Raw genomic sequence first — 23,116 nt, 5'->3', positions numbered from 1 at the left:
AGATAATAGTTTGTTCAAAATAATATGACAATGTGTTCAATTATGTATGCTTGTGTGTGTGTGTGTGTGTGCATGCGCTTATGTATAAGTGAAATTAATGACAGCAATGATACAAGGAATGGGAGGAAGGAATTGGGATTATGTTATCATAAGGTATTTGCACTACTCACAAACTGGTACAGTGTTATTTGAAAGTGGACTTGGATTAGTCATAAATGTAAATTGCAAACTAGGGCACCACTAAAAAAGTAAAAAAAAAAAGAAGTATAACCAATATGCTAAGAAAGAAGAGAAAGTAGAATCATATAAAATGCTCAATTAAAACCACAAAGAGGGCTTCCCTGGTGGCGCAGTGGTTGAGAGTCCGCCTGCCGATGCAGGAGACACGGGTTCGTGCCCTGGTCCGGGAGGATCCCACATGCCGCGGAGCGACTGAGCCCGTGAGCTATGGCCGCTGAGCCTGTGCGTCCGGAGCCTGTGCTCCGCAACGGGAGAGGCCACGGCAGTGAGAGGCCCGCATACCGCAAAAAAAAAAAAAAAAAAAAAAAAAAAAAAAAAAAAAAACCACAAAGGGCTGGGAAAGTGTAGAAGACAAAAGGAAGAACAAAGAACAAGAGCAATAAATAGAAAACAGTAACAAATATGGTGGATATTAATCCAACTACATCAATAATCATTTTAAACATCAGTGGTCTAAATACACCAATTAAAATTCAGAGATTGTCAGAGTGATAAAAAAAAAAAAAAAACAAGAGGGCTTCCCTGGTGGTGCAGTGGTTGAGAGTCCGCCTGCTGATGCAGGGGACATGGGTTCATGCCCCCGTCAGGGAGGATCCCACATGCCGTGGAGCGGCTGGGCCCGTGAGCCATGGCCGCTGAGCCTGCGCGTCCGGAGCCTGTGCTCCGCAACGGGAGAGGCCACAACAGTGAGAGGCCCGCGTACCGCAAAAAACAAAACAAAACAAAACAAAAACAAACAAGAAACAACTATAGTGGTATCTTTAAGAAACACACTTTAAATATAAATATACATATAGATTAAAAGTAAAGGAATAGAGAAAGACAGTATGCTAACACTAACCAAAAAAAGTAAAAGTAGCTATATTAATTTTAGAGCTGACTTCAGACCACGGAAAGTTATCAGGGCTAAAGAGGGGCATTACATAGTGATAAAGGGGTTAGTACTACAAGAAGACATAACAAACAATGTGTATGAGCCTAACAATAGTGTGTCAAAATAAGTGAAGCAAAATGAATCCACTATTATAGAGACTTCATACCTCTCTATCAAAAGTGGAACAATCCAGTAGGAAGAATATCAGTAATGACACAGTTGAACTCAACAGCACCATAGATTAACTGGATACAGTTGACGTGTATAGACTGTTTCATTTAACAAAGGCAGATTACACATTCTTCTCAAGCACACAAGCAACATGCACCAAGATAGATCATTCTGCATCATAAAACACATCTGAACACATTAAAAGAATAGAAATCACACTAGGTATGCTATCAGACCACAATGAAATTAAACTAGAAATCAATAAGAGAAAGATAGATGGAAAATTCCAAAATACTTGGAGATCAAACAACACACATCTAAAAGGCACGAGTCAAAGAAGAAATCTCAAGAGAAACTTACTTAAAAATATTTGAACTAAATGGAAATAAAAACACAACTCTCAAAATTTGTGAGATGCAGTGAAAGCCATGCTTAGAGGGAAATTTATAGCATTGAATACATAGATTAGAAAAGATCTAAAAAGAAGAAAGACCTAAAATCAATTATCTGAGCTTCCACCTTAGGAAACTAGAAAAAGAAGAGCAAATTAAATCTAAAGTAAGCAGAAGAAAAGATATCATAAAAATAGATCAGAAATCAAATAGAAAACAGGAACTCAACAGAAAATTTATGAAACCAAAAGCTGGTTCTTTCAGTAAAACTGATAAACCTCTAGCCAGTTTAACTAAGAAAAAAATAAAGAAGACACAAACTACTAATGTCCAAAATGAAAGAGAGGATATCACTATAGATCCTATGGACATTAAAAGGATAATAAAGGAATATTATGCACAACTTTATGTCCAACATTTGATAACCTAGATGAAGTGGGCCAACTCCTTGAAATACACAATCTGTTAAAACACACACATGGGAGTAACATGGGAAGTAAACATGGGAAGGAAATCTAAAAAGTATATGTATATGTATGGCTGATTCACTTTGCTATACAGCAGAAACTGACACGGCAGTGTAAAGCGACTATACTCTAATATAAAAAAGAAGTAGACAACTTGAATAGGCCTCTATCTCTTAATGAAATTGAATCAATAATTAATAATTCTCTAAAATAGAAAGTACTAGGCCCACATAAGTTTACTATTGAATTCTTCTAAACATTTAAGGAAGGAATAATACAAAATTTCTGCAATCTCTTCCAGACGATAGAAACAGAGGGAATACTTTGTAACTCATTCTATAAAGTCAGCATTTCCCTAATACCAAAACCATGCAAAGACATTACAAGAAAAGAAAGCACAGACTGATATCTCTCATGAACACAGATGCAAAAATCCTCAACAAAATATTAGTAAATCAAATCCAAGAATGTATAAAAAGAAATACACCACAATCAAGTGGAATTTATCCTGGGTATGCAAGGGTGGTTCAACATTCAAAAATCAATTAATGTAATCCATTACATTAACAAGTTAAAGAAAAAATCCAACACCTATCCTTGATAAAAAAAATCTCAGTAAACTAGGAAGAGAGAACTTCCTCAACTTGATAATGAATATCTACAAAAAACTTACAGCTAACACCATACATCATGGTGAGAAACTTGAATCTCTTCCACTAAGAACAAGGCAAAGATGTCCCCTCTTATCACTGTTTTTTCAACATTGTACTGTAAGTCCTAGTTAATGCAGTCAGACAAAGAAAAGGAAATAAGATGTACATACAATGGGAAGGAAAAAATAAAATTGCCTTTGTTTGCAGAGGACATGGTCATCTATGGAGAAAATCTGAAGGAACTGACAGAAAAACTCCTGGAACTAATAAGCACTTATAGCAAGGTTGCAGGATATATAAAAAAGTTAATATACAAAAGTCAGTTGCTTTGCTATATACCAAAAATGAATAAGTGGAATTTGAAATTAAAAACATACTACCATTTATATTAACACAACAAAAATGAAATACTTAGGTACAGATGTAACAAAATACATGTGAGATCTATATGAGGAAAACTACAAAACTCTGATGAACGAAATCAAAGAACTAAATAAATGGAGAGATTAATGTTTATGGATAGGATGACTTTATATTGTCAACATATCAGTTATTTCCAACCTAATTTGTGGATTCAGTGCAATCCCACTCAAAATCTAAGCAAGACAGTAATCAAGACAGTGTGGTACTGGCACAACAACAGAAATATAGATCAATGGAACAGGATAGAAAGCCCAGAGATAAACCCACACACATATGGTCACCTTATCTTTGATAAAGGAGGCAAGAGTATAAAACGGAGAAAAGACAGCCTTTTCAACAAGTGGTGCTGGGAAAACTGGACAGCTACATGTAAAAGTATGAAATTAGAACACTCCCTAACACCATACACAAAAATAAACTCAAAATGGGTTAAAGACCTAAATGTAAGGCCGGACACTATCAAACTCTTAGAGGAAAACATAGGAAGAACACTTTATGATATAAATCACAGCAAGATCCTTTTTGACCCACCTCCTAGAGAAATGGAAATAAAAACAAAAATAAACAAATGGGTCCTAATGAAACTTAAATGCTTTTGCACAGCAAGGGAAACCATAAACAAGATGAAAACACAACCTTCAGAATGGGAGAAAATATTTGCAAATGAAGCAACTGACAAAGGATTATTATCCAAAATTTATAAGCAACTCATGCAGCTCAATAACAACAAATAAAAACAACCCAATCCAAAAATGGGCAGAAGACCTAAATAGACATTTCTCCAAAGAAGATATACAGATTGCCAACAAACACATGAATGGATGCTCAACATCACTAATCACAAAACTACAATGAGGTATCACCTCACACCAGTCAGAATGGCCATCATCAGAAAATCTGCAAACAATAAACGCTGGAGAGGGTGTGGAGAAAAGGGAACCCTCTTGCACTGTTGGTGGGAATGTAACTTGATACAGCCACTACGGAGAACAGTATGGAGGTTCCTTAAAAACCTAAAAATAGAACTATCGTATGACCCAGCAATCCCCCTACTGGGCATATACCCTGAGAAAACCATAATTCAAAAGGAGTCATGTACCACAATGTTCATTGCAGCTCTGTTTACAATAGCCAGGACATAGAAGCGACCTAAGTGTGCATCGACAGATGAATGGATACAGAAGATGTGGCACATATATACAATGGAATATTACTCAGCCATAAAAAGAAACGAAATTGGGTTATTTGTAGTGAGGTGGATGGACCTAGAGCCTGTCATACAGAGTGAAGTAAGTCAGAAAGAGAAAAACAAATACCGTATGCTAACACATATATATGGAATCTAAAAAAAATAGGTTCTGAAGAACCTAGGGGCAGGACAGGAATAAAGACGCAGACGTAGAGAATGGACTTGAGGACACGGGGAGGGAGGGGGAAGGGTAAACCGGGATGAAGTGAGAGAGTTGGCAGGGACATATATATACTACCAATCGTAAAATAGCTAGCTAGTGGGAAGCAGCCGCATAGCACAGGGAGATCCGCTTGGTGCTTTGTGACCACCTAGAGGGGTGGGATAGGGAGGGTGGGAGGGAGGGAGATATGGGGATGTGTGTATGTGTAGAGCTGATTCACTTTGTTATAAAGCAGAAACTAACACACCATTGTAAACCAATTATACTCCAATAAATATGTTAAAAACAAATCCAAACACGTTATTTTGTGGATATTGACAAACTGATTCTAAAGTTTATAAAGAGAGGGAAGAGACCCAGAATGGCCAACTCAGTATTGAAAGAGAAGAATAAAGTTGGAGGACTGATGCTACCTGACTTCAAGACTTAACAGAAAGCTGTAGTAACTAAGATAGTGTGGTGTTGGTGAAAGAATAGACAAATAGATCAATGGAATAGATTAGATAGCTCAGAAATAGACCCCCATAAATAGAGTCAACTGATCTTTGACAAAGGAGCAAAGGCAATACAATGGAGCAAAAATAGACTCTTTAACAAATGTGCTGGAACAACGGGACATCACAAAGATTAACTCAAAATGGATCACAGACCCAAATGAAAAATGCAAAACTATAAGCCTCCTAGAAGATAACATAAGAGAAAATGTAGGTGACCTTGAGTATGGTGATGGCTTTTTAGACACAACACCAAAGGCATGACCCATGAAAGAAATAATTGATAACCTGGACTTAATTAAAATAGAAACTTCTCTGTAAAAGACAATGTCAAGAAGACAAGCCACAAACTGAGAGAAAGTATTTGCAAGGGACACATCTGATAAAGGACTGTTATCAAAAATATACAATGAACTCTTAAAATTCGACAATAAGAAAATGAACAACCCATTTGGACTGAAGACCTGAACAGACACCTCGCCAAAGACATACTAATGACAAGTAAGCATATGAAAAGTTTTCAACATCATATATCATTAGGGAGTTGCAAATTAAAACAAGAATGTGATATCACTAGAAACATATCAGAATTGCCGAAATTCAAAACAATGACAGCACCAAGGACTGGTGAGGATGTGGTGCAAACAAGAACTCCCCTTCATTGCTGGTGGGAATGCAAAATGGTACAGACACTTTGGGAGATAGTTTGGCAGTTTCTCACAAAACTAAACATACTTTTAGGATATGATCCAGCAATCATGCTCCTTGGTATTTACCCAAATGAGCTAAAAACTTTGTCCACACAAAAACCTGCACATGAATGTTTACAGCAGCTTTATTCATAATTGCCAAAACTTGGAGGCAACCACAATATTCTATAGTGATTATCTAACCACTGATATACTGTGATGCATCGAGAAAATGGAATAATAAATGGCACTAAAAAGAAATGGGGCTTCCCTGGTGGCGCACTGATTGAGAATCTGCCTGCCGATGCAGGGGACACGGGTTCGTGCCCCGGTCCGGGAAGATCCCACGTGCCGCGGAGCGGCTGGGCCCGTGAGCCATGGCCGCTGAGCCTGCGCGTCCGGAGCCTGCGCTCCGCAACGGGAGAGGCCACAACAGTGAGAGGCCCGCATACCACACACACACACACAAAAATAAATAAATAAAAAAGAAATGAGCTACCAAGTCACAAAAAGACATGCAGGAAAAGTAAATGCATATTACTAAGTAAAAATAATCAATTTGAAAAGGCTGCATACTTTATGATCCCAACTATATGCCAGTTGGGAAAGGGAAAAACTATGGAGTCAGTATACAAGATCAGTGGTAACCAGGCATTTGGGGGGAGGGAAGGATGAATAGGTTCAGCACAGAGGCTATTAAGTTACCTGAAACTATTCTGTATGATTCTACAATGGTGAACACATACATTTTATATATTTCTCCAAAACCATAGAATGGATACCAAAAGTGAACTCTAATGCAAATTATGAACTTTGGGTGATGACGATATATTCAGCTACTGTAACAAATGTACCTCTAGGGTGCAGGATGTAGATGGTGGGGGAGACTGTGTGTATATGGGCACAGGCAGTATTTGGGAACTCTGTACTTCCTGCTCAATTTTGCTATGAACCTAAAACTGATCTAAAAATTAAAGTTTATTAATTGAAAAAATAAGACACATAGGGAAACCTAGGTTAAATTTAATTATTTATGGTTATTGCATATTTTTCAAGATCACAAAATTATAAAATCTACTTCAAAGTGTTTAATAAGAAAATTTTCATTCATTCAACATTTATTGAGTTTGTTCCATGTTCCAGGCTTATGACTATAGTAAAAAATGAAATTCCACTAATCTCTATTGTTTATACTCCAAATTTATGGACATATTTGTAGTTTATTCCATTTTTGACTCCTAACAGAGTATAGATGAACATCTCTGTACTACTATCTTCTATGCCTTCTACTTTCTTCAACCCTGATTTGTATACAAATCCCTTATGTCTATTTCCTAACTACTTACTGTCTGAAGCTGATCTCATTATATTCTGCAAATCAGTCCCATCCATCAGTCCATTTCTATCAGTTCTAATGTTATGGGTTGAATCTGTCCTCCTAAAAAAGGTGCTTTGCAGCCCTCAGAATGTGACCTTATTTGGAAATATGATCTTTACAGAGGTAATCAAGTTAAAATGAGGTAATTGGGATGGGCTTATAGATTTCTATGACTGGTGTCCTTATGGAAAGGGGAAATTTGGACACAGAGACAGACATGCACACAGGGAAAATGTCACGTGAACAGGAAGACAGAGATCGGGGTGATGCATCTTCAAGCCAAGGAATGCCAAAGATGGCCAGCAAACCACCAGAAGCTGGAGAGAGCTCTGGAATAGATTCTCCCTCAGAGCCCTCAGAAGGAACCAACCCTGCTAGAGCCTTGATCTCAGATTTCTAGCCTTCAGAACTGTGAGATGATAGATTTCTGTTGTTTAAGCAACTCAGTTTGTGGTTCTTGTTACAGCAGCCCTAGCAAACTAATAAAATCACCAACCTTCCATTCTCCCAGATTGGAAAACCTAGGCTCATTCTGAATTCTTTCCTTTCTTCATCATTTGTATTCAATCCAGCACCAAAGACTTTAGTTTATTCCCCCCAAATGACTCCTGGCATCTTTAATGTCATACTCTCTGTTACCTCTTTTTCTTCTATCATTTTTCTCATTTCCTGTTGCCTTCACTGGTCTCAATCATCATCATTTTATATCTCAATTCCTATAAAAGTCTCTGGTTTGTCTCTATCAATCCAAACTTATCTCCTAAAATATACAATTCATGTTGCTTTTATCATACAAGTGCCATGGTTGAAAGACATGCTTATAGTGACATATTGCCTACTATGCTAAGTCTAAGCTTGGCATTCACGTCCCCTGTGGTCTAGGCTCATCTTGCCCACTCAGTCTTTTATACCCCTAATCACATCATTCTTATTTCCCTCTTTGAGCCCTGCTCCTTCTCCCTCTCTGCATCAAGATGCTTTCTTACTTTCTTGCCTTTCATCCAAACCTGTTCATCTTTCAAGGCCTTGATCAATTTTCACTGACTGCGACTATCTCTTGCCCTGGCTGCATTCTAATCAGTACCTTCCAGATTAGCACCAAGTGGTATTTCTTACATTTTATGTATATTTACATATATTACATCTTTATTTCTATCAGCTGATAGTATATAATGCTTGTTAACTAACTGATCAAACTCCTAAAGTTGGAATAATGGGAGGTAGGAGGAGAGAAGGAAGGAGATTTGATACCAGTGGAAGAGAAAACTTTGGCTAGAACAGTGGAGAATTAGTCTAAGTCAGTGTTTTCCAACTGTGCTCCCTGGACCGTGATCATATAATTCATTTAGGATGGCTGATAAAATTTAGATTCCCAAACCCTATTACAGGCCTATTGAAGCAGACTCTATAGCACATAAATCTGAATTTTAAAAGGTAACCCAATGATTCATATATATATATATATATATATACACCAAAACTGAAAACCACCAATTTAAGTGAAGAAGGCAGAAGATAGATGCTGAAAGGGAACAGCTATCCTTATATTTACTGGGTACATGTACTTTCCATCATGGTTAACAATAGAATGAAGTAGTTTCACACTATCATGATTTGCTTTGATGTGATTCTCCCTCTTCAACACATTGCTTTGAGCACAGCGGTCTTTTCTTCCGTGGCAAGAGTATTTCCAGTTCTGAATCACAAATATGGGCTAGCTACCATAGAGAATCTCACAGAACAGAAATTTTGTGGCACTTCAAGGAAAGGTAACAGACTGCTAGCTTTGACTCATACTTAGACTGGGAAGTATATTTAACCAAGAACATGCTATAGGCTCCTGAAATTCAAGTTTGGTAGCATGGAGAGAGAGAAAAAAAAAAACTTTGAGATCTAGTTGCTTAAGCTTTTAATTGGAACCAAGCGATAACTAAAACATGTAGCTGATTTAGATGAAAACTGAGGACCTGCTCACCGGCTCACACTGAGCAGGGTTTCTGCAGTTGAGTACTATAGACATGCAATAACAAAATTAGATACGATCAAGGGGAGGAAAAATGCACAAAAGTCCTTGAATTAAAATGAATTGAAACCTTCTGGGAGAAAAGCTATTTGGTAAGCTCCATTAAGTCTATTGTAGATAGCTTTATTTGACAAAGCAGCATCCTGGCATGTGGAACAGAAAAGAAAATAGCTATAAGATGATCTGTCAGGGAGTTTCCAGTCTCTAAACGAATAAGATTCTGTGCAGTAGCCAATACAGCTTTTAACTCAAAAGAGATAACAGAAGCAAAATGCAATTATATAACCCTAGTAAGTGCATTCAATCTGAATCTCCCATATACCCCTCTCCTTCCCCAATAATTCCTCAAACTCAGCAACTTATCAAGTGGATGCTCAAACTTACGGTTGCGTTCATTTCAGGGTAACAGTGGATTTATACTGTATACAATACTGCAGATACTGAGGTGGAGACAATCCTACAAATCAAAGATTAATCAGCTACAAAATATCCTGGCTAAACACTTAAATAATTTGAATAGCTCAATTATTATTAAATTTTGTGTTTATCTTGGCTATAAGTTTATAGTATGTGTCTGCAGTTATTAGTTTGCTGTTCTGAAAATATTAACTATTCACTGATTACAAAGAGTTTATTTAATATATATGGAGGTTTATGTGTTTAGGGACCTAACATGGCAAAAATAGAGGAAATTCAGATGTAACAGCTAATGAATGCTTTTAAAAAATTCTGACTTGGTGATTTTCTTTCCTTATGAGTTTTTGTTCATGGAGTGAAGATTCTGGGATCACTCAAGTGGCTAGAGCTGCTCACTTCAATATGCAAGTACAGGAACCAATAAATTCTGATTTGCATTATAATCAATCTGTTTTCTACTGTCTCTCTCACACAGACACACAGACACTCACAGAGACATAGACACACAGACAGACACACAGACACAGACACAGACACAGACAGACAGACACACACACACATACACACACACACAGTGGGGGCAGTATACTACCATATCTCCAATGTCTAGCACAGGGCTGGGAATGTAATAGTTATTAAATGAGTGAATGAATTCACTTAACCATTACAAAATCTTTGTTAGACAGTTTTTATAATGTATTTCTTATAAGTGTGGAAGCTGAGGCTCACTGAGGAAGAAGTCCTTTCTATGTCAAGAAAGGCAGAGCTTAGACTAGAACTCAGGTGTTCTAACTTTAGGTCCAGTGTCTTGTCCACTGTGCTTTACTGACTGCTAAGATTGTATAGAATGGTTTACCTGAAAACACTCATATTTTAGCTGATGTTTTAATCTCTCCCATGGTAACACCCCTCCAAGATGATTTGTTATGAAATTGAAGGGTGGTGTGTTATATTGTTCAACAGGTTTGCCTTCTGAGTTCCACTGGGGACCCATACCATGGTTATCGTCTCACAGTGAGGTCCTGACTATACTAGGTAAGAGCAAAAGCCTTTACCCAGACAACTGTTTGTAGACCCCTGTTTGGTTCCTAATAAACCTCCAGGTAACCACAATGGAAGGCAGCAGATAGGTAGACTCATATATTGTAGAAATTTCCACTTAGTTTGTAGATTCTCTCTTTTTTCATATAAATTTATTTATTTATTTGTTTTTAGTTTTGGCTGTGTTGGGTCTTTGTTGCTGTGCGCGGGCTTTCTCCAGTTGCAGCGAGTAGGGGCTACTCATTGTGGTGCGCGGACCTCTCATTGCTGTGGCTTCTCTTGTTGCGGAGCACGGGCTCTAGGCATGCGGGCTTCAGTAGTTGTGGCAAGCGGGCTCAGTAGTTGTGGCTCGTGGGCTCTAGAGCTCAGGCTCAGTAGTTGTGGCGCATGGGCTTAGTTGCTCCGGGGCATGTGGGATCTTCCCAGGCCAGGGTTCGAACCCGTGTCCCCTGCATTGGCAGGCGGATTCTTAACCACTGAGCCACCAGGGAAGCCCTAGGTTCTCTTTTAACTTTGTGATTTTTAAAGAGAAATATTTAATTTTTATGCAGATATATTTATGAAAAATATCCTTTAAGATTTCTATCTTTGGAGATCTTCATCCCAAATTATATAACCATCTCCTACATTTTCCAACATTTCTTTTGCTATATATGTATTTTGTCATTTGAATCTTCGATCCATCTGTTATTAATTTTGGTGTAAAGTATAAGTGATGTAGGGATCTAACTTTTTTCCTAAAAGTTTGGCTAGTTACCTATTTTTACATAAACTGTCTTATGGTTTCTACTGTGGAACATATTATTAATAAGTCCAAGCCAAATATAGAATAATACCACCTAAATGTCCAATGCTCCTAGGAAGAAAAGTCCACTTCTAGTTAGGTACTATGATGAAAGATGACAGTAAATTAAGACCACAGTAAGTCCTGTAGCCACAGGGTTGACATTCAGCCAGTGTGTACTTATATGGCCTTACCAATTGTCTCCAGCTGCTTCCAGTCTGATGGGTTTGTGTCCATACTTTACCGGTTGTTAACGGTTTTAAAATATATCATCCCTTCCAGTAGGTGTTAGTTAAATAAAGCAAAGCAGAATAATCTTTACCTGATTCCTCAGTTTCTTTTGTTTCTGTTGTTTCTTCTATTTCATCATCAGACATCTCCATTTCTTCTTCTCGCCTGATTCCCATTAATTCATCATTATGTATGTTGCGAATTTCCTAAGGTTAAAAGGTATGCTCTTTAGGTGGGAAAGCCTTGAAGATGTTGAGGAAATAAACAGAATTAAGGACTAGGTAAAGCAGGGTCTTTTTAAACGTATAACAAAACTTCAGAGTAGTCTTAAGACAAAGGCAAAGGCAAATGTTGAGGCTGAGGACAGTCTCAATACACAAAGCAAACTTTGTACACTCTGTCCTACATAGGCTTTCTTTCCATACCCAGAGCTCTAGCAGCCGATGATTCTTGTATCCCTCCCATTTTAGAGAGTACCGTTGACCATGAAATACCTTCTACCTCTTACATGGATTTCTGGACTTTCCCTTAAGGTTCTGCCATGTTCACCCTCCCATGTCAAATCCTTTGATCTTGCTGCTTTCTATTCTCTTCTCTCTCCCTTTACAGTCTTACTCAACAGAACTCTTAATCAAACATTTGCAGGTTTAGTAGTTAGAGTAAAAATGAGCTGTCAGGACTGAACTCCTACCAGATCAACCCTTCCGTGGATAATATCTATATTCTGTGAACAAAAAAACAAACCAAATCCCTAACTACTTGATGGCATTGGAGAATGAACAAAAACAGGCATATTCTGAAGAGGAGCTAACACTTGGAAGAAGGGTGTGGGTCCTCCAGTTTTAAAGAGACTTTTAGTCTGAGAGCAGACAACAGCTAGCACCTCATATGATGGCTAAATTTTAAATAGAAAATCCAAAGTCTTCATATCCTTAAGAAATAAAGGAGAGAGTTCAGGGCAACCACTGGAAGCCAATGGAAAGTGAGGAGGGGATCCCAGAAAGGAGATAGCCAAAGAGAGAGGGATCCAAATTCTGTGTATAAGAACTGTACGCCTTTCTGCATGACCCTTGAACCATGAAAGCACATGGCAGATTCCAAACAACCCAGCTAAGGCTAAAAAACTGAACTGAGATTTGAGTTGCCATCTAAGAGAGACAATTTCTAGCTTAAATTCAATGAAGTAAATTGACCATTAAAACAAAAGAAAACAAAATCAACATTCTTTGAAAGAATATAACAGAATCCAAAGACTTAAAAGCAAAATATTCCCAATAAGCAGGTAAAGCCCCCAGTTAATTGACATACCTACAAGAACTAGGTTGAGATGACCCATTTTCAAGAGAAAATACAATCAACAGAAACCAAGCTTGAAATGAACTAGACATGGAAATTAGCAGAACAAGGAGTTAAAGCAGCTATCATAACTATCTCAATGATGTAAAGGAAATATGTTAATAGTGAATGAAAAGATAGGAAATCTTAGCAGAGAAATAGAAACTTTGGATGAGCTTAACAGTAGAATAGAGATGATAGTATACAGAGAAAGCTTAAAGAGAGACCAATACAAATTTATCAAATCTGAAGAACAGAGAAACTAACTGGAATCACAGAAAGAGAGGAGAGATTAAATGATTCAAAATATTTGAAGAAAAAATAGTTGAGGATTTCTTAAATTTGATGAAATATATTAATCTATATATTCAAAGAACTCAGTGACTCTCAAGCAGAATATGTGTGGAAAAACAGCATGTCTAGGAACACCATAGTCAAGCTGCTGAAAATGAAACATAAAGAGAAACTCTAACTCTTTAGTTAACTAAATTTATTGTGACAATCATTTCACAATACATGTAAGTCAAGTCATTATGCTGTACACCTTAAGCTTATACAGTGCTGTATGTCAGTGATATATCAATAAAACTGGGGGAAAAGAGAGAAATTTTTAAAAGCAGCCAGAAAAAACCAACATATTATAAACAGGGGAAAAACAAGTTGAATGCTTTGATTTCTTTCAGAAACAATAAAGACCAGAAGCTAGGGAAACAATTCGTTAAAGTGCAAGAAGAAATAAAAAATATCTATTTATTCAGAATTCTATATTCAGAGAAAAAGTCTTTCAAGACTGGAGATGAGATAAATATATTTTCAGACAAATGTAAATGCGAGTATTTGTCACCCAAAGACTTGCACTATAAGAAAAGCTGAAGAAAGTTCTTCAGGCTGAAGGGAAGTGCTACCAGATGTAAACACAGATCTGCAGAAAGGCATGAAGCACATCGGAAATGATTGAGATCACACTGGAAAAGTCACTTTTTCAAAAAAAAATCAAGCACGAGAACTCCATTTTGGAACAGCTTGCAATCATTTAAAGGCCACTTGATGCCTGTCAGAGGCTTCTCAGCAGTGAGCTGAGAATTCCTTGCCTAGGTTAGCTCCACTTGGGCCATAATACAGAAAATGTGCAAAGCCGTCTGGTGAAAATTGCCTCCATTTAGGGAGATTATAAGTATTTTAAATGGATTTCTTAATAAATAATGCTACAGTTAATCACTATCTCAACTAATATTCTCCTTTTTTATTCCTTTTATCAGGAAAAAATAATGATTTCTATATCAAGTTAAGTTTACACTAAATATAAATAAAAGTACCTATTAAAAAGTGAGCTATTCAGTGTTATCACTGAGAGTTAAGAAGTAAAGGAAAAATAGAAGAAATAGAAAATAGAAATACTACCATAGGATCCCTCAATGTGCTGCAGAGGCATTACTTAAAGTAGAAGAAAATAATGACTTGTTTGAGAAAAATGAACTTTAAAGGACTGTGTCAAGAGAGACATTTGCTATGTCTTATTCAAACTCATTGCACAGAGAACAATAAAGGAATTGCCATTTCTAAGAATTCATTCTTTCTCAGGAGTCTGGATTTCAGTTATCAAAGAGCCGTTACTGGAAAGGTGATCATAATGAGGTTTGACACTGGCAAATTCAAATATTGTACAACTTACTTCATCAGGAAAAATCGTGGCTCTCCTAGTTGCCTAACAAAAATGTAGACTGTCAGAGGGCATAAGCAGAGACCACTTCTCAATTCACAGACGTGTTGTCTAACTCTGGGAAAGTTATTGTGTTTCTCAGAAGAGGAAATTGTGTTCCTTCTAGGGAAATGTCCCAGGGCTGGAAGATCTAACTGATAGCTAAGACGCGCTCTGTAGCTGCTCAGCATCCGCAAAGCATCTTTTCTGCTTCCAGCTGGACAAGGAAGCGTAATCTCTTCTTAGAAGTATAAAATGTTCAATAACTAAGTAATACAGCTTATCTAGAGATCTTTCACATCTTCAAAAATTCCCTAGGAAAATAATGGACCTATGGGCAAATTTTACCTCAATGCCTCAAAATACTTCAGAAACAAGAATGACCAGTTCTTTTAGCTGATAATGAAATGAGGGTAAGAAAAGCTAAGGAAAAGCTTGCTCTAAGTTATTCAGTCAGGCAGGCAAAGTGGCAGAGCCTAGAGCCCTCTAACAAGACAATCCTTCTTATCTACAAAGAAACTAAGGTCTGTACCATCACTTTTTCTGTAAATATCGATACTAAGTCACATGAATGGAGATAAGGCAGAGAGAACAATAGAGGCTATAGGATACTATACTGCATTAAACTTAAGGTGAGCATTCAGTAAATGATACTACCTCTAAGTAAAGCAAGTGAGATTTTAATTCTTTGAAAAGTAAAGCACTTGATATCTAAGATGCCTATTTTCTATATTCTCTGGTGGATCAAAAACGCTCTACTTTTGGAATCAAATCCTAACAAATACCTTCAGAGTGAAGGGCTAAAAGGCGGCATTTACCTAAGGAAGGCATTCTACCTAGCTTGGACACAGGAGCGGGCAACAGGAGGGCTTTGAGCCACCGAAGTGCCGGCAGCAGGAGAAATAGCTGCCTCCCAGATCTGCCGCTTTTCCCATCCTGACAGTTAGATCCAGCGCTGAAGCCAAAAGAGTGGCAATGACACATAAAAACATTTCCCAGAAATTTTCATTTGTAATTCTCTACCTGAAATTGACTGGGTCACGTCACTGATAGAGTACATCAAAAAAGGTAAGATAGCCTTCCTAAAGTTTTTATACCATACTGTTGCCCACGGTAGACCTGTGATATTTAATCTAAACAGTGGACTCCTAGTGACTTCTCAAAATGCATTATAATGCCTTTAAGTCTATTCTAGTGGTAACTTTTTGCGAAGCTTAGAAATTCACATATTGCTCCACAATGGAGGACAAAGCACTTTCAACATAGAATAAAACTGAAACCCTAGACAGAGGAAAATGCTGAAAAGAATCATCTTTGTACCAGCTGACATTTTTGATTTATCATAAAGTAGGCAAATCATAAATTATTGAACGTTAATTATCTAACTATATAGTTTCCAAAAACTTTATGTGGACTTAACTTCATCTTACTCATGTTTTATGATAGAAACATGACTATAATAAAAGCAAAGTTCCTTAAGAATTGTGTAACAAAATTGTACTTACCCACACTTTGAAAATTAACAGGATACTCGGTGGGGAATGGGCCAGATGAAGGAATGGAAAGGAGCAGAGGATAGGGAGATAGCTCCCACACTTACATAGAAATTTGATTCTGAGATATCATTCAAGCCAATGAAGCAGAGCACAAACACAGGCTCTTAATCAATGTCTACTGTATGCTACATAATGGAAGTACAAATCACGTTGATCCAAATTTTGTTAGCATGGGGTTTGATGGCTGAAAGCCAATAGCTAGTGTTAGTGCAAATGGGTCCTAAAACGAGGTTATGCAGATAACTTGAACATCTATCTGCAACCAGTTCTTCGGGGTTTGGAATGATAGGCCTGGAAATCCAGAAAGTTATTTTAGCAATCACAGTATTTCATTTCACGAGAATGCTAGTACGTAATCACCATGTACCCTTTCTTCTGGTCCAATGGTATAAAAATCTCACATTAGGGAGAATGCAAGGGAGTTTCTTGGTGCCTACTGCTATGGCTCTAGCTTCTTATATACCATCCAAAGTTTAACTTGTAATCTAAGCCAGGATCTCGGTAAGAGAAACACACAGGATTTAAATGATTCTATAGAAAAAGAGTTCCCACAACACACAGCACTGTCAGTAAAGTCACTGTAGATGCTAGCTTTTAGTAAGGGGAGGGACTTCAGCCTTCTCTTATTTTTATTACCCTTTCAAATTGTATCAGCAGGAGCCACACATACATGTAAACCAGGAAAGTAAACCAATGAAAAAGACTCATTATCAAACTAGTCTGCTTGGCAGATGCTACCAGAGTGAGTGCCTTAGCTCCCTGAAGGTGGGGACTTTTTCTTCTTACTTCATAACTTCTCTCTCACCAGAGTGAGACAGTGTCTGCTGCTGGAAGCAGGATGACAATGACACAAATAACAGGTACTTTGTGATGTGAGGAGGCCACCAGCTGGCTTATTCCCCGAGGCAACTGGTAGAAAAGGTTCAATGTCAGACCCTTCTACTTTGATGAAAACCCTAACTTAGGAATTGTAGCTTTGATGCCTCGGTCAAGAAAAAGTCAGTTTAGTTGATTAGGTCGCTGAGATGCTCTGATTCTCAGTGGGGTGCTAAGAGGCAGTCCCAATTTAAGAGGACAGTTTTGTCACTTTCTACAGGATACCTCCTTTTAGTCCTCAGAGTTGCCTGTCATCAAGCTAAAGTACGCAGAGGTTAAAAAAAAATTAAAGCCATGATTTAAAGAGGTGCCGATATAGAGTAGAAGAAATCTTTTAGGTTTAGGGAATGCAATGGCAGAGAAAGGTCATGAGCTATGTTCCACTGTCAGTAGTTTTACTTATAAAGATTGAGGTGTTCAGGGTAGACCTTAATTTAGTCCAATCCAACAGGCAGGAAGCATTTTTCTGGGTTCCTACAAAGTCTACAAGGCATATCACAAACCATGTAGTAAGTCATGCTGGCCGTGTGCTTTATCCTCATCACTGTGCCAAGGAAGCTCTGCTACAATATTAGGTGATAGGGTGTACAGCTCTCAGCTCTCCACAGCCCCAGAGAAATGTCCGGCTTAGTGGCATAGCTGTCTTTACTGAGGAAGTAATTAAACTCAAGCATATACCCACCAGATAGGTAGGCTTGCTATAACTACAGAGAGCCTTGATGAATAATATTAATGGAGACTATTTTATTGCAAATTCATTTACAAAAGGGTTGTGGCCTAGACAAGTCAGTTCTCCAACCAGAGGCTCCACTCCTCCCATGAAAAAGGAAATACTGTATCAGCAGGGCTTCCTGTAATGGGTGGGGCACTTCAAACAGCCTCTTCCACCCCTTAAAATGGATACGTTGAAGGGAAGGTAGAGACTAATACTGCTTTTCTACAATTGGAAGACATATTGAGCATTTTTCTCTCAACTTTTATTTTTCTGAATTATTCAAACTAAATTAAGGATTTTGGATATTTTAAATTTAGGTGCTATGTGAACAGATGCTCAATATCACTAATTTTTAGAGAAATGCAAATCAAAACTACAATGAGGTGTCACCTCACACCAGTCAGAATGGCCATCATCACAAAATCTAGAAACAATAAATGCTGGAGAGGGTGTGGAGAAAAGGGAACCGTCTTATGCTGTTGGTGGGAATGTAAACTGGTACAGGCACTGTGGAGAACAGTGCGGAGGTTCCTCAAAAAACTAAAAATAGAGCTACCATATGATCTAGCAATCCCACTCTTGGGCATATATCTGGAGAAAACCATAATCCAAAATGATACATGCATCCCAATGTTCATTGCAGCACTGTTTACAATAGCTAAGACATGGAAGCAACCTAAATGCCCATCAACAGAGGAGTGGATAAAGATGTGGTACATATATACAATGGAATATTACTCAGCCATAAAAAAGAATGAAATAATCTCATTTGCAGCAACATGGATGGACATAGAGATTGTTGTACTGAGTGAAGTAAGTCAGACAGAGAAAGACAAATATCATATGATATTGCTTATATGTGGAATCTAAAAAAAATGAACTTATCTACAAAACAGAAATAGAGTTACAGATGTAGAAAATAAACTTACGGTTACCAGGGGGTTAAAGGAGGGGGAGGGATAAACTGGAAGATTGGGATTGACACATACACACTACTATATGTAAAATAGATAACTAATAAGGACCTAATGTATAGCACAGGGAACTCTACTCAGTACTCTGTAATGGCCTATATGGGAAAAGAAGAATGTAAAAAAAAAGAGTGGATATATGTATATGTATAGCAGATTCACTTTGCTGTAGACCTGAAACTATCACAACATTGTAAATCAACTATTCCCCAATAAAAATTTTAAAAACAAATAAATTTAAGGCTAAACTCCCCTTGATCACTTTTGTTACCTTTTTAGCTCCCTGAGGGCAAAGACCGTTTCATCCTGCATTGCCTGTCATGATACCTGAGACAGAGAATCTGTTCAGTAAACGTCTGAATTGAAATGTCGAATTTTGTTCATTGGGCTCAACAACATGAGGTAGCCCTTGCATTCTAAAATCATTTTGTGCTACACTAAGATAATCAGTTCCTTTTTTGATCCTAATTATTATTTTTTTAACAATTAAAAACTTTACTGGCTTTTTATGACCCGACCCTCCATTGGGCTGATGTCTTCAAGGATTTCTCCCTAGTGACTCATAGATCCCTTTGCCGAGTCAGAACTGATGGCTCAGAGACTGTTGATTTATGAACTTATCTTCCTCTAATCTCTCTTCACGGTTCTCAAATTGTTGCCACACAAACTATGTCATGTATTCTCATGAAAGACAGAGGAATAGATTATTATCTTCATTTTATAGATTAGGTAGCTGAGGTTCACAAAGATTAAATGACTGACTCAAGGCCACAAGGCAGTTTATAGCAGAGCACAGAGTGAAGAAGAAGAATTTCTAGGCCTGAATTGACCACTTACTAGCTGTGTAATTGTGTGTACATTGCTTAACATTTCTGTGTCTCAGTTTCCTCACATGTAAAAAATAGATACTCTACTTATTATTCCTCATGGAGTTGTTAATGATAAATTGAAATAATACTATTTCTCATTTATATAGCATTTATATTTTCATACTGTCTACATATCTCTTATCTCATTTAATCCAGGTGAAGAAATAAGGACTGAGAAAGGCTGACTAACTTGCTCAAAGTCACACAGCTATAACATGTCAGAGCTGAGATTTGGATTCATGTCAACTCCAAGTCCAAGGTTCTTTCCACTACACCACACCTATTGAGGGGCTCACGTAGGTGAGCTAAACAATGTGAAAGTGCCTTATAATATGTAAGTTCCATACAAGTGCTATTTAACTATTAAGGAATATGACAACCTGCATTGATAGATATAATGGGACTGCTACTCGACTGGCAAAGCGGACTCAGAAACGAAGTTGAAAGAATTGCTGCATACACAGATGGAAAGTGCCAGGGCTGGCTGGGTAAGGAAGCTACACATAGGAACAGAAAAACTTGAGGACTATGTAACACCATTCCAAAGGCACATTGGTGTAAACAAACCTCCCATCTCGGTTTTTAATCTCAGATTTAGAATCGCAACCTAATCACATCAGATGTGTTCTAGTGTTATGCTAAAAATGTCACTTGAGCACAAGCAGAGAGGTGTGTGTCAATCTTAATTTGAAATCAGAGTCCTCTGTTACCTTTAAAGCTGCCACCTATAAAGGTGGCTGAGCGGGTTTGATAAAAGAAGCTCAGAAATTTCAGTGCTCCAATGTAACACCAGGCAGCTTTCAGCCTCAACTGTCAGGATGCTCTAATAAATGTAAGACAGCCCTGATATTACTAACACTAGATGCACAGGTCAGTAATTATTGTTGTACCTAAGACTAGCTAGCTTAGGGAAGTAAACTTATTATTGCAGCTACATTTTCACTACTAAGGTTTCCACTCAGCAGAATGCATTCAAGACACCATGTGCACATTTATTACCCTTTTGGCAGCAGGTGGTCTGGACACAATGACAGGCTATAGAACATGTCTCAGTGTTTCATTAGGGCCTTGTTGTGGCCATGGGAGCTTGGCACTATTTAGTTCTAGCTAAACTCCAAATCAATAACTTGTTAAAGAAAGAAACTGTCTCCCTGAGGGGCTACCAGAGTAAAAAGTTACTAACCTCAGCTTGTTTACACCAAACGCTGATGTTTTTACGCTGGGCTTTTGTGAAGTGGTCCCAAGCCTTTTGTTTGGATGCAGAATGGTACACAGCTACTATCTGCTCAACTGCAGCATCAGATCAACAGTTGAATCAGCATCATCCAGGGATGGCAAAAGAGAGGAGAAAATAAATAAGAGAAGCATCAGGCTTAGTGTGTCTCCTATGACACTACTGGACTAGAGCTGTGCTTAAAAAAAAAGGCTATGTGTGTTGGCATACCATGAGTTTAAAGGGGACGCGCAAAGGCAAAGATGTCAATATACAGAAAGAAAAAATGAATTCTAGAAGCTTTAGGGTGAAATGGTGACTGAAGTTTTTTAATACAGGCAGTCTGTATTCATTCAGGCAGGAGAGGCAAGAGTCATGGTGAATGTGATTTAGCACTACCGACCCTGCACTATAGGACAGCAAGTGGTGAACTGTACCAGCTCCCTTTGACCACTGGCTTCTTAAACTAGCCTTTCAGAATGAGCCTGGATGCTTCATTTCAATGGAATCCATCTTTTTATTATTCTGAGGTACGCTTAACCAGAAGCAACAAATCAAAACCTAAAATGGATGGGATCTATTTTAAGTCTACCTAGATAGGCTGGTTGACTGGAGAAACACGTTTTATGGAAGAATAGTGTGTAAGCACAGTCCTAGGGAGTATTTTTTCAGGGTCGCTTAAAATGTCAAATGAGGAAATGTGTACAAATATTCGGGGGCTTTATCGCAAGCAGTTCAAGAGAAGGAAAACTTAGTCATGACTTTTTTTCTGGGAAAAGAAAAATAAGGATAAGATCCTCTGCCTGGCTAGGTGTTCACAGTAAGAAAATTCAGACATGTTATTTCTTTCTTTACAGCCCTGTTTGTACCCTGTCTCCTAATGATTTAAGGATTTATATTCCCCTGATGCTTGCTGCTCTCTTTTTCTATTTATTCTGAAGCCCTAAAAACATACGCTTTCTCCTCCTGGATTCCATGCCCATAGATACTTTCAAAATAGAAATGGAAAATGAAACAACTCCCCCTTAATTCCATTTATGTATCAGTCAAGTATGGGAAGTCAAGTATGAGAAGAGTGGGCCATAACTATTTAAAAGCCAAGTCATAAAACTGTACCTTTGTTCCTAACGTGAATACAGTTTCTTACTCAAAAGATAAGAGTTCATAATTTTATAATGCGGTGAACTAAAAACATTATTTGAGAATTTTTCTGCTCATTTAAGAGACCTTGGATAGGTTTGGAATGGTACTAATTTTTGAAAATGGCTATTTCAGTGGCTTCCCATTCCCTCTCAGTGTCTACTGACATCCAGTAAAGGAAATGTTGAAGAAAGGAAACTAAAAACAAAAGGTAGAAGTTGCAAATTTGGCTTTTATTCAATTACCTTGGGAAATAGAATTACATTTATCCCTAAAATGGAATACCTGAAAAGCATAATGATGCAAATCTGAAGCAAAGAAGCTTACAAATCCTGATGCTACATTCTAACTTCAGCAGTGAAATACCGAATTTTCCACCGGAGCCTGAGGCTGCTTGTAACTTACTTTGAGAACAAGCGAAAGTAAAATCACAGGATTGTGGGCTAAGCGTCAGTGTTCCTAAGGAGCTGAAGTAGATATACCACAGAAAATGAACATAGGAGGTGTGCACATGATTCCCATGAAACCAGAGCTCGGGCATTTGGCAATATAAGGAGAGCGCAAGGCAGTGATGAAGAGGGCGTTCCTTCTTGACACAGGATATGGCTCTGGAGCCCTGGTTCCTGTGTAGAGAGAGTGATGACTAAGTGAAGTGCCCTCTCACCCTTCTGGCAGAACCATGACTTCCACTCACATTGAATGAGAATTCCAGAAAGGGCCTGCTTAAACTTCTCCTTTGCTTCTTCCATGTCTTTCTCATGGGCAGCTTTCTCATTCACCAGGCGGCGCACGTGGCTGTTGGCCGACTGGATCATGGAGTAGAAGTTGTTGGCGCTGCGACGGTTCACCTCTCCTCGCTCAATCCAGGTGAGCAAGGTCTGCACGGCTTCTGAGAATTTGGAATCATCTGAAAAAAGAGAATTTATTTTTAGAGTCATTTATAGTAACCAAATCTCCATCTATTTTCCCAACATGCTGGCAAGGAGGCCACCATGCCTTTTTGGCAAAGGTTGTGAAATGAATTCGTTGCAGAGAGTGAGGAACCGTGCACGC

At 38.0% G+C, this 23,116-nt stretch overlaps 1 protein-coding gene across 12 annotated transcripts in view; it reads right to left on the bottom strand.

Moving 5' to 3' along the window:
• Positions 1–23,116, bottom strand: part of ENOX2 (ecto-NOX disulfide-thiol exchanger 2) — a 290,277-nt gene that overhangs the window by 17,754 nt on the left and 249,407 nt on the right. For all 12 annotated transcript variants that reach the window (XM_067024239.1, XM_067024243.1, XM_059050961.2 and 9 more), the window contains 3 exons: positions 22,758–22,970; positions 20,894–21,000; positions 11,781–11,895 (listed from right to left, as the gene is read on the bottom strand). In XM_067024239.1, coding sequence (XP_066880340.1) covers positions 11,781–11,895; positions 20,894–21,000; positions 22,758–22,970 — 435 coding nt within the window. The remainder of the gene's footprint in view (positions 1–11,780; positions 11,896–20,893; positions 21,001–22,757; positions 22,971–23,116) is intronic.

This window comes from Kogia breviceps, chromosome X (assembly GCF_026419965.1).
Source record: "Kogia breviceps isolate mKogBre1 chromosome X, mKogBre1 haplotype 1, whole genome shotgun sequence".
NCBI lineage: Eukaryota > Metazoa > Chordata > Mammalia > Artiodactyla > Physeteridae > Kogia > Kogia breviceps.
Note: the sequence above shows the minus strand (reverse complement) of the source record. Positions and strands in the feature narration are given on the sequence as shown.